We start from the raw sequence: 13,239 nt of genomic DNA, 5'->3' as shown, positions 1-13,239 counted from the left end.
GACATTGTTTCTCACAACTATGACATTTTCTGATGTGAATTGTAGTCTTTGAACTGGACAACAGAGCACTGGTTAGGATTTTTAGCATCTGACCAAAAAAATCCGTGAGATGTTACTTCAATAATCAATTAGCAGTAGTTAATAATTGTTAGCAGTAGTTTTGCCTCCCTAACTAGATCCAGAAAGTACAAACATCTTTGTGCAAGCAGAAATGGTAAACCCATCACTGTTGGTCATTTCATTTAGTCTAGCACTGCTTCATGACTCAGCTAATTTGACATTTCACTTTTCTTTCTGGACAGAATGACAATTACTAGCTATTAGGGCTGCTAGAAGGATTAAATATTAGGAATGCTGGGGCTAGAGATATAGTACAATGGGAAGGGCACTTGTCTTGCATATGGCCAACCTGAGTTCCATCCTCGGGATTCCCATATGGACCTTTAAGAATTGCCAGGAATGATTCCTGAGTAGAGAGCCTGCAGTAAGTCCTGAGCATTGCTAGGTATGACACACACACACACACCATGCACACAAAAAATAAGTATGAGGTACATAAAGTTATTAGCATACAGTCAAAGGTAAATGAAGGTGATTCAATTTAGAGATTATGTTTCTTACACTAAACACTCATTTATTTAAGGGGCGGAATGCAGCTACTTTCATTGAGGACTTTCTAAACTCTCTAACAGAGAGTTTACACAATATTAGATTCTCATGCATGAAATTTTCTATGGGTGGTGGAAATAGGGAAGAGGAAGTCAGGATTATTCAAAGACCTAGAGCAACCAAGGTCCGAATGCTGTGTCCAAAGTAAATTGGGTGATGGTGTTTGTCAGCAGATGGGAGGGGGAAAGAATCAACAGGATGAGGTTGGATATTTTAATTGATATTTTAATTCTGAAAGCAGTCAACATCACTTCAGTCCACATACCCCAAAACATGACTACATGGACAGTCAGCTGTAAGTGAAGAAGGGCTGAGAAGAAACTTGATTAGGGAGTTACCAAATCTCAAAATGACATTCTTGGTGGGGCAACCACCTGTTTGGCCACTCAGATGTTTCCTTGTCAATGCTTCACACAATATACTTGAGAATGGGGAAATCGAGGAACCATAAGTAAACTGATGTTCTTTTTTTTTTTTTTTTTTTTTTTTTTTTTTTTTTTGGGCCACACCCGGTAACGCTCAGGGGTTACCCACCCGGTAACGCTCAGGGGTTACTCCTGGCTATGCGCTCAGAAGTCGCTCCTGGCTTGGGGGACCATATGGGACGCCGGGGGATCGAACCGCGGTCCGTCTCCTAGGCTAGCGCAGGTAAGGCAGGCACCTTACCTCCAGCGCCACCGCCCGGCCCCTAAACTGATGTTCTTAATGAACACTGTGTGTTGTAAGAAATGCAGGATTGGGCTCATATACTCAACAAAGGCAGGCTGCTGTTCTAGGCCTGGGGAGATGGGGGAATTGCATAGACACCATCGGTATGAGAAGCCTTTAAGCCCCCTATTCTGGTGTTCATTCCCTTATAGAATCCTTTCCCAGCATTCTAACCCAGACTAGATACTAATCCAGAGAGCATGGCAATGTTGACAGGCAGCCATCTCTGCTGCTGGATCACAAGAGGTTATGGCTTTGGTCTTGCCAGCAGAAAAGCTCCCTTGCTGCTCCTGATGACGTCCGTTGCCATATACATCTGAGAGGTTTTCACAGCCAGGAAGGCTCTGAGCAAGCACCAGCAGGAACCCAAATCCTCAGTTCCCACTTTCTGCAGAATCTAATCCCACCAGCAACTTCAACCTTTCCACTCTTAGGCCTTCAGATGAAACCTCCACCCTGGTGGACACCTTGAATTTAGGCTCAGGAGAGACTTAGAAACTTAGCCAGTCTCAGTTTCTGTTCCTGAGAATAAATGCTGTCATAAGTGGCTATATTTTAGAGTGATCACAAAGCTAGGTAGCAATAGAAAAACCAATAGGCTTTCTAATTTGGGGGTTTAAAACCCCCCTTTTTCCCTACCACAGGTCTCATTAATTATGACTTTCAAGTTTCTTCTATAGTCAGGGCTGTTCTCAATCGGCACAATTCCTTCTATGAAGCCAACGACATTCATTGAGCAAAAAGTCTTTCTTTCCCATTTTATATATTCATTAAAACTATATATAACAGGGTCTGCATTAAGACGTTGCTTTTTGAGGCAGCCAAAAGGTACCGCTGAGTGCAGATATATTTTACCTCAAGGAAAAAAATTGCTGTTTCTTCTAATCACTTCTGCAGAGCCTGAGGTATATGATGATTTCTGAATGAGGTTTTAAAATATTGAAACTAATACTATCTGAGAACTGTGCTCAGAGCTTTATGTAAATGGCCCTATTTCAGTCACACTTGAAGCTATTTTGCCCACTTAGATTCATACATGGACCCTTTGGCTCCAGAGCTCTAACTCTGCTCAAAGATTGCACCATCTTTACTAGAGGAGAAATGCCCTTCCCAAGGTCAAACAGAAGGAAGAAAGGCATGTTGGGTGCCAAGTTCTACTTACCTCTCAGCACCAAAACCCTTGTTTACCTCTTCAAAGACATCAAATATTCTGAAGCTCAAGTCTATAAACCTGTAGGTTCTATGGGCCAAATGTCTATACAAATGTCTTTGTACACAAAGAACAGGCACAGTGACAGAAGTTCTTGGAGAACAACTCCATGTTTTCAGAACAGTGAATGATGACAGTCTTGGCCAAACACCAGAGGGTCCTACCTTCTTGCCTGGATTTGGCTGTGCGTCATTGGGAGTATGTGAGCACACACCATTGTTTCAAACAATGTGTTCCAAAGGAAGATTCAAACCAATGGGCTGATCATGAATAAAATAGAGGGTCATGATAGGAAATGCCTAGAATCATAAAATTTGGGTTAAAATTCCAACTCTGCCATGCACTAGTGACTAGAGGGATGAGTTTAGATGAGGCATCTATCTTATTTCTATGAGTCTCTGTTTCCCCATCTTGAAAATGGGAATATCTCTTCCTCTCAACACTTGAGGATAAAATGCAGGTAAGGTCACACCTAATATTCAGTTTCCAAGACCCCTCCCAGAAATGGGTGGGCCTCAGATAGGTACACTACAGAAGATAAATGTAGATAAGCCAGTTTCTGGCATGATGAAAGAGAAATCATTGATGATAAGGGTTGCTGTGATCAGATGTTAAATCAGCTATCATAGATACTAAGGCAGATATTACTCATGCTATGAAATGTTATATATTCCTTATGTTTTATATTATATGCATTTAGGACTTAATCAGAGCCAAAAATGTGTATTTTAATCTTACCTCACACTGATTGTGTTAATTTGGGCAAGTTTTATGTCTCTGATTCCATTTCTTCTTCGGGAAGTGAAGTGGTCATAAAAATGCTGTTTCGGATAGTTATTATAAGGATATGGTGAAATAATAGCTAAGACAACAAAGCTACATCCTAAATGTTTACTAGAAAGGCTCAATTAGGAGTCAATTCATGTCTTCTCATGTGCCATTTTATCTTCTCACACCAGTCAATGACAAAGAGACTATTATTATTCATGTTTTGAAGGTGGGAGAATAAATTATGACTTGAGAAGTCTGAAGAAGTTACTAGTTCTATGTCCTACCAGGATGCTTATCCCTAGGAACTCCAGACCCTCCAGAAAAAAGGGGGTAGGAATTCAGCGGGGGTAAAAATGTGGATAGTAAAAAAATAACATATTTTTCCACTAGCCTCCAGCTGAAATTTAGTATGTCCCTCAGTGATAAATTAGGCAACTACCCAGCTTGATTTCAACACTGACCTGAGACTTTGTGCCAATAGAGTCAAGGGTAGCATTGCATCAAGTTGGAGCTCCAACAGATAGCTTGAAGCACTGCTGTGTCATTACTACAAAAAAAAACTAATTAGATGTTATTATTAAATGTGTCCACTTAAAAGCACATCTGTTACCATATTGCAAAACTGGGTTTTATAATATTTTCATCACTGTATTTCAAAATAATGGATTTCATGGATATTTCTATGAGCTCTATTTTGCATATCTGAAACAACTCTGTGGAGAAGAGATTCATAATCATAACCACACAACCGAAAACATCCATGACATACAAAAAAGCCCATACGAGCTTCCAACTTGTAATAGAGAGACAGAAGAGTGACACATGGGCTCCCCACTGAACAATCCACTGAACCACCTGGTCACTAGTTCTAAGCATCATTTGCTATAATTTTGAGGGCCCCATAATATCACTGTGGTGACTCAGAGAACCTCCAGCATCCAGCATTGAAGCAAATCACATCCTTGGATCCTACTACCATTTCTCACTCAACCTTGTACCCAGTTGATTAAGAATTGCTGAGAGGGGCCCTCAGGACTCCTAAATAGTATTTGGGAGATTTTCCACCTCCCTGAAAAGAACCTCCAGTAAAGTAACAATAGAATGTCTTTAGCATGAAGCTAATATTACAGGAACAGCTAATATTGCACAGAGATAATTCCTGGTCATCCAGAAACAGCCCTTTCAAAATGGTAGAAAGTAGGTTGTATTGATGGAACCTCATGTATTGCAACCAAGAGGGTGCTGAGGGCAGCATAGAAGACTATAACAGAGCCCTTCTTCTTGGGAGTAGGGAAAGCAGTCACAGAGAAGGGTGGGGTACATGCAAAGTGGAGGTAGAATCCATGAGGGCCCAGCTGATCAGGAGACAATTTTCTGTTCCTGATAGGAGAGGACCTTTTACCCTTAGACATGAGAGATCCTCTCTCAACGAGACACACTTCCCTCCTGCTTCCTGCTGCATCCTAGAAGCCAAGGGACGTGGGATGAAGGGGAAAAAGGTTTCACAGGATGTGGTCTAGGCACCACTTTCTTAGATAATGGTGGGATTTCTATCCATTACAATCCCTGAATCCTGGGCCTCCACACTGGCCTCTCTCTTCTAGGGGTTGTGGAGCTTGAGAATTGCTATTTTTATCATAGCTCCCCACTAATTTGCAGGCTTGTCCAAAGGCAAAGAACAGGCCCGGTAGCTACTGTAGGAGTTCTGGACTCTAAATCCCAATTTCACCTCTTCAATGGTGAATCCCTTTGGGCAACATTACTCAAACTCTTACTCTGTCTCCCACCTCTGCAGCAAACCATACTTGCCTTGTAGTATTATGAGATCTGAAATTGTGCATGGCACACTGGGAGAATTCTACAATGAGCCTCTTCATCCAGTTGTTTATGAGTTGTAATTAGACACACAGGTTCATAGGCGAAACATAGGTTCATAGGGAGAGGTGTGTTACCTCCACCCCACACAAATGGATGTGTTCCACCTCTGAATGGTTCCCATGTACCATGACCCCATCTTTTGCCTTCGAAACTTCTCTGCCAAGCAGAACTATGCCAATGAGATAGACTCTTAGCAGGCAGAATCCAAGGCATTTGCTTTGGGGAATGCCCATAGCATGGTATTCAATGAAGGCGCTCCTAACCTCAGTATCAAGATCCCTCTCTGCATGCAGATAGTGGGGAGGCCACTATCCCTTTGGTACTGACAACTTCTCTAAGGATCCAGGCAAGAGGAAGCTTTTCCCTCTCAGTAGGACCTGAGGGTTTTGCACCACCCCTTGAATACCACCAACTTCCACCCTGAGTCTTTCAGGCATCGGTACACAATGGTGAGCTCTCAAATGCTTGTTGGACCTCTGTATTTAGTAGCTATCCAAGTCCTGAGCAGCCCACTCTCCTCACTCAATGCATGACCAGTCTCTGGACACAAGATTCAAGCGATCACAGGGAGGAGTCAGTGAGCAAACACAGCAGCTCTCTCTCTCCCTGGTACGGGAGTCCTGAATGCATGTTCCTCACCCACTACTGAAATTTCTCAACAGCATTAATTCTACTTGCTTTGAGTGGTCACTGGCACAGATAACCTTCTAGTCCTTCTGTTGTTCTTCCTTCTCGTCTCCCCTCCCCCAGAGTGCTGCTGAGTTTTCTTCCTTCTCAGATAAACTACTTGCACTCACATCCAATTCTCAGGGCCTCCTTCTGGGCCTTAACCATATTAAATATGCTTTAATCATATTACGACAGATTTCTACCTGCAAACCATTCCTACATCATGCTCGCAGAAGCCAGGCAGGGAATACAATGGAATAAATAGGAGAGGAAGCCAAGCTCCCTTCCTTTTCATAGCTTTGACTGTTAGAAGCCTGGTCGCTTGGTAACAATGGAAGTGCAAATCTCAGTGAGTTTCTTGACCAGGAAGAATAAATGGAGCTATGCTGGAGACACTCACTTAGGGACCATATTTTTTCTAAGTGAAAGATGTGAATAGAAAGTGGCAGTATGGATTCTTGCCCATAAGGCTTCCCCTTAAAAAAAAAAAAAAGACCTTTTGAGAATGTGCATGAATTATGACTGCCATGGGACATTCTCTCCTTGAAAATATGTCCTCATCCATGCTGAGGATGCAGAATGGCCCCATGCTCACATGGGTTCTCTCTGGAGAAAGTAGGTGAGGGAATGGGGCCCCAGAAATATACACAGCACCCCCAACCGCATCACATAGAATCCGTTTTATTGCCAGGTAAGAAATTCATATTAATATAGTGAATACATATGTTTACAAATAAACATTCTTAGAAAACAAACAAATGTGTTTTTTTTCCTTCTTTGTAGGAAGTAGATATTGGTATCATAAACTCTAGTCGACAAGTATGAACACAGGTTTACTTGCAGAACATACGGTTACTAAAATATCCGCACGTAAAATATGCTCCATTTACACAAAATAAAACTGGGGGGAGGTGGAAAGGGGATGCCAGGCAGAGCCCAAGGCAGATGGAGACTGAGTCACTCTGAGGGGTGGTGGGGAGGGGAGAAGAAAGGGTTGGTACACTCGGGTCCCATGGAGGGTGGGGGGCAGCTAAGGGCAAGAAGGAGAAGCCTGATGGAGGCATAAGTGAGTGTCTGCTTTATTCTGATCCCCTTTCTTCATCCTTCCACTCTTAACTTCAGGATCTCCACAAATCCTACCAATTCAAGACACTTTTATAGATCACCCTTGGTGATATGCTTTCAGCCTTCTCATTCTCCCAAAGGAAGATCAAGAAGCAAATTTCCTATCTATTCCATTCCTTACTTCCATTCCATTCTCAAAATGGAAGTGGAAGCCTCGGGGGAGGAGTAAGGAGTTGAGAGGAGCTGCCCCCACTGAAGTGTCCTCCTTCTCTTTAATGATGATCACACTGGGTTGTGATGCCAAAGTTATAGTTGCAGATGTCAACTAAAAAGTTGATGTCAAGGGAGGTGATGAACTCCGAGGGGGAAGGAAGAAGGATATGAGAAGACTTTGTGATTCACAAACCCAGCAAAGTCCTGCATCATGGATGGGAGAGAGTAGGTGGGGGCCTCTTTTAATGATGGGGAGACCAGATCAGAACTTTATGAGTTAGAGACTCTGGAGAAACCAATCAGTCCCTAATCAGGATACGGTTGTGCTTCATGAGTGTGTGCAGAGTGCCTTTAATTGGGGTGTGTAGAGAGTGCTAATTCTTCATCCCTCGAAGAGGAAAGGATTCCCCCTTTCATTTGTCAGCCCATGGACAACATCTGCAAAGGAAGTCTCCATTAGGTGTTGTTCTATTTTTTGGGGGGGGTCATACCCGGCAGTGCTCAGGGGTTACTCCTGGCTCTATGCTCAGAAATCACCCCTGGCAGGCACAGGGGACCATATGGGATGCCGGGATTCTAACCAATGACCTTCTGCATGAAAGGCAAATGCCTTACCTCCATGCTATCTCTCCAGTCCCTGTGTTGTTCTATTTTTAATAAGTAAAATATTTTAAGTGAAATCTTTTCATAGCTAGCAGGAATGAAAGAGGCAGGAGAGAAAGAGATAGAGAGTCAGGCAATAGTTTCAGGAAGAGAAAAAGGAGATGATGAAAGAGAAAAAAGGGAAGGAGGTGAGGGGAGAGAAGAGAGGAGAAGGGAGGGAAAGGAGAAGAAGAGAACAGAGGAGAGAAGGGAGGGAGAGGAGGAGAGAGGCAGGAATTGAGGAGAGGGGAGGATGGCAGAGGGGAGGAGTGGGGAGGAGAAGAGGGCATGGAGAGGGGAAGGAAGGGGAGGATATTGCTACTTCCTTGCTTCTGGACTTAATTTCATCCTTACTTTCCAGTTATTGGGATACATACTGGTTTCCTGTTTGTGCTGATAGTGGGAAGTTTCCTTTTGCAAGTTAAAAGTATTTTGGGACTTGGGTGATGGGAATGTTGCACTGGTGATGGGTGGTGTTCCTTTTATGACTGAAACCCAAACACAATCATGTATGTAATCAAGGTGTTTAAATAAAAAAAAAATAAAAAAAAATAAAAAAAAAGAAAAAAAAAAAGAAAAAAAAAAAAAAAAAAAAAAAAAGTATTTCAAATGAGCCCATTTAGACACCAGCTCTATGGGCATGAACTCACAGGGATGCCAGTGTGAGTATTTAGGTCACTCAGATCTAGAAACACCAGCTACAGGCATAAAGTCCACTCTTAGGTCCCAGCTAAGCAACTGAAATAGTGGGCACTCAACCCCCATTCGCTCAGTCCAGCAAGGAAAGACTTGATAGAAAGGGGGGATCTTAGTAGCAGGTTTTGTGAATAATTCTCCACATGCACATCAGTTTTAATTGGAAAAAGGCTTTGCTATTTTTAACACCCCCCCCCCCCAAAGAAAGCCCTGATCTAGCCCTACTTCTCTGTATCTCAGTGAGAAAATGTACTGCCCATGACCACAGATCTGAAGGAAGTGAAAAGGGGACAAATGGCAGTATTGAGCTTTCTAATAATGACCCCAAGTTCTACTGGACCAGAAAATGTGCAGCTTCCAACACCAGAGCAAGGGTCTCCTGAAAGAACCCCTAAATCTTTAAGAATGGGGGAAAACCTTTCATCTTTAAAACCATCTCATTATTCATAAGCCACCACTTTGAGTTTCCAGTAACTATAGAACTGGTAGAAATCTGTCTTCATTAAAACCCCTGAGTCTACTTACTATGAGAACTTTGAGAAAGGAGGTTGAATGAGTTAATGCATGTGGGAAGATGTTTTTTTTTGGGGGGGGGGGGACAGTGGGACCCAGAAATGCTCAATTGGCCTTTCTCAAGAAGGGAAGGATGGTAGGGGTTTTGACCCCGTGGGTAGCAGGGGAAAATTGACACTAGGTACCCCTGACATTGGAGTGTGGGGGAGACTGGGCCCACCAACAATACTGAGAAACACAAGAGGGAGGAAAGCCCAAAAAGGACAGGGGTTGCACACGGGCTACGGGACAATCATTGAACAGAAAGAAACACATTGAAGGCACCACCCACGCTTATGACATTTTCAGTCCAAAGCAGTTGAAGTTTGGCAGCGGCGGCGGCAGCTGAAAAGGAAAGGGGATCGGGGATCACCAGTTCCTAGAGGACTTGGTTCCATGTCTCTGATAATTCAGGGAGACAAGAAGGAATCTCCAGAAGGCTGAAGCTCTGGGCTCCATCTCACCTCTAGTCAACATTTCAAGGGTGATTAAAAAAATGGTGGTCAACATCATAGTTGGTTTACCATCTGAAAGATGGGGAAAGGGACAGAGATTAATTGACTCTTCTCATCTGCTTTGTAGTGGGCTTGTATTTTATTTTCCTTTGCAAAATAGTATCATGTGAAAGTCTCTGGACCCTGTCCCCCTTTTCTCCCACCAATAATATCCCTGGCCAAAGTCTTTATCAGGATTTTCTAGTATGTTTTTCCTTTCCAACTCAGTTATGAGGTTCAGGGTCTAGTTATGCTTCTGTGAGTTTAAGTGTGTGTCAATTTTTTGTATTTTTGTTTTTTGCTTCCGACACTGGCGATGTGAAAATCACTCGAAGTCCAGGGACAGTCTCACAGGCTTGTAAAAATTTGGGATCTGACTGACTTACCTCCTCTTCAATGAGCAGAACGCTCACAATGCACATACATGTGACTCCCCAGTGACTTCTCTTTTCTAGTGTACTCTTCTGGGGGTCTACTCTCACTCTCCATTTCCCTGCCAGCTCGGCTCTATCTGCTCCACACAGCATATGCTCAATGCTGGAATAATTTCTCTTAATTCTACACCTTGTCATGTGACTCTCATTTCCATTTCAAGTGAGTCCTGCAGGATGGACAGATAAGTGGGCCACCTTGATCCCACATAGGGAGTCTGTGGTGGAAAGAGCATGCCTCAGTTTCCCCTTTGCTATCTTGCTGAATTTCCAGACTTCCATCTTGCTTGGTTGCCTGCCATCATCACAGGTTAGGCAGAACCCAGAAAAAAAGTGATTATTCCATGTCACCAGTAGGTTTGTTGTGTGGAAAGTGTGTGGGTAGACATTCACAGTTAGGGAATGAGGAGGGGTGGGCAGGGTTTTTCTTTTAATTTTTTGCCTCTCTCAGTTGAGTGTGGTCTCCAGGATTCTCTCCATTGGGAGAGCTCAGACAGTCACCTCTGTTTTGCTGTTGGTGATGAAGTATGGCTGTGGGGGTGGGTAGTGCTGGGGGCGAGGTCCCAAGGGGTCACTGGAGCCTGACTCAGCTGTACCCAGCTTGCCCTTGTTGCCATAAGCCTGACACCGCAGAGACTGCTCGCTGGGGTCCCAGCCCTTAAAGTTGGCAGTGGAGGAGTTGTAGGCCAGCGGGTGGGGGGGCATCTTGTTGGTACGGGACTTCTGTCCATTCTGCTTGGCAGGGCCATGCTCAGGGCTGAAGATCCGAGGCTCATTCTCCAGGTGCACAGGTTGGAGAGGGAGATTGCCCTTGGCGGCCAGCTCAGCCAGATGTCGTCGCTTGGAGTAGAAGTCATCATTCACCTTATCAGCTGTGCAGTGGATCAGGAGGACAGAGGATGGAGGAGAAGGGAAGCAGAGACAGGGAAAGAGAGGAGAGAGAAAGAAGGAGAATTAAGGAGTAATCTTCAAGCTAAGAATAGTCTCCCAGCAGGCGCACAGTGCACAGACACACAACACACACACACACACACACACACACACACACACACACTACTATAAACTACCACTGGAACCAGACAAGGAAAACAGGTGTGCTTTCCACAGACAAAAGCAAGACCCAGAGGGGGAATTACTCCCCAACAAAATCTTGAGGGCACCCCCCAGAAAAACACATTCCCCCCATAACAACACAGGTACTCTGCTTTCCACAGCTTCCTTATAAAACCCTTATTTCCTTAGAAAATAGAGATACAACTTTTCTATCTTTATAATAGAGACTGGGCTCTTCTTCCAGAGAACCAAGGTTAGAAAATTGCTTCCCAACCATGTTGGAAAACTCCTGAGCATCACCTATCCATGCAATACTTGTGTAGATTTTCTTAGCTTCTCAATAGGAAAAGAAGCAAGTAAGGGATGATGATTAGCACACGGGTCTGCTTTTGTTTGGTTGTAGTGGTTGAACAGACTCCTGTACAAATCCCAACTCCATCATTACCAAGGAAGACTTGGTTTCCTTCAGCTTCTGCAGAAGGCAAATCTTCACAATGTAATGTTCTAAATTGCTGCTTGGGAGGTGAAATGAGATAACATGGATGAAATGCTTAGTCCTTTGCCATCACTATTAGCCTCAAAATCATTATAATTAATGACTTATTTTCTCATGGGACATGTGATTGAGCATGTTTCCATGCTGTTGTCAAGGACGAATAGCATATTAATGCCTCCATGATATTTCATTGTTAACATTAGTTTTGTCAATGAATATTCCATTTCTACTCATATTTGCCAGTATAAATAAAGCTAGGATGAGTATCTTCTGAGCTAAAACTCTCTTTGTATATTTAAGAGTTGGAAGAATTCTAATAGGATTTTCTTTATCTGTATCAGAGGATAACCAGCTATGATCTAGGGACCACGCCATGCACCAGCCTGGTTTTGTGAACCATATTTGACTGACATCCCTCAGCCCCTTAGGTGCCTGAGGTAGGAACTTCTCTTTGATCTGTAGTAAGGGATTTGAGCACTTGGGGATAAAAGCTACATGGCCCACAGAGCCTGAAATATTTATCATTCAGACCTGAACTGAATTACCTGGAGTGGAATTACTTTGCCAAAGGATATAAACATTAATAAGACCCCTGATACATATGGCCAACTATGCCAAGTCTGTATCTATTTCCATTCCATTCCACCCACACTCTGAAAATTAAGATGATTTACTTTTCCTCCTTTATCCTTTCCTCCCTCTCTCACCCCTTCCTTCCCTTTCTTCCTCTTTATAGGGATGATAGAGCTTTCAAAGTTCCATATGTAATACTCAGTCTGGCTGATTGGGCTAGAAAGTTTAATTTTCAGACCAGTGATGCTGGAAGACAGCAGCGAAGACCTGGTGCAGTGCATGGGAGCTTGAGGTAAATGAATTTGGATTGAGGATCTGGTATATGTACTCTGGACCTTATACCATTTTTCTGGCTCTTCCACCCTCCCTCCCTCCCTTCCTCACTCCTTCCCTCCCTCTCTCTCTCCCTCCCTCCCTCCCTCCCTTCCTTCCTTCCTTCCTTCCTTCCTTCCTTCCTTCCTTCCTTCCTTCCTTCCTTCCTTCCTTCCTTCCTTCCTTTATTTTCTCCTTCCTTGTTTTCTTTTTCCTTTCTTCTGTAGTTTTCTGCTCATTTGAAAAGACCTTTTATTTTATTCTCCAATGCTTTTAGGGTAAGTTTCTCTGAAGTTGTGAAATTTGTTTCTTAGGGACATGTCCTTGAAATCCCATCTCCAGGAAGACCAGAAACATCACTGTTCTTTCATGCTCTATCCCAACACCCCATATGGTTACAAGGGTGAAACATGCTGAGAGATCACAGAAGTCCATGATTCTTCTCTCAATATATCTTTTCAACAACCCCGGCAGAGGTCAGGGCAGGTAAGAATTAGAACATCAGCCTGAAAGATTAGAAGATGTTACATTCCAGGCCCACAGCATGATTTAATTAATGGGACCCCAGCTAGTGGCTGATCCAAGGCAGAACATATGTCCAGGAAATAAGATTGGACACTTTTGGAAGGCCATAGAGAGAAACTTTCATTTCATAACTAAGTGGTCAAGCATTGCTCACCTGCCTGCTCTGGGTCAGAGCAGACATTCATTGATCATGGCTCTGCTCAGACAAAACAGCCCAACATCCCACAGAGCCACATGTTCATTTTTCAAGCTTAATACCTTTGAGTGTCTGTCTGTCCCCAT

General features: G+C 43.4%; 1 protein-coding gene across 1 annotated transcript in view; it reads right to left on the bottom strand.

Moving 5' to 3' along the window:
* Positions 1 to 9,690: 9,690 nt before the first annotated feature.
* Positions 9,691 to 13,239, bottom strand: part of LOC126001294 (protein shisa-9-like) — a 213,121-nt gene continuing 209,572 nt past the window's right edge. Inside the window, exon 3 of the mRNA XM_049768528.1 lies at positions 9,691 to 10,870. Coding sequence (XP_049624485.1) covers positions 10,488 to 10,870 — 383 coding nt within the window. The 3' untranslated portion in view covers positions 9,691 to 10,487. The remainder of the gene's footprint in view (positions 10,871 to 13,239) is intronic.

The sequence above is a fragment of the Suncus etruscus genome, chromosome 2 (genome assembly GCF_024139225.1).
Source record: "Suncus etruscus isolate mSunEtr1 chromosome 2, mSunEtr1.pri.cur, whole genome shotgun sequence".
Classification (NCBI taxonomy): Eukaryota; Metazoa; Chordata; class Mammalia; order Eulipotyphla; family Soricidae; genus Suncus; species Suncus etruscus.
Note: the sequence above shows the minus strand (reverse complement) of the source record. Positions and strands in the feature narration are given on the sequence as shown.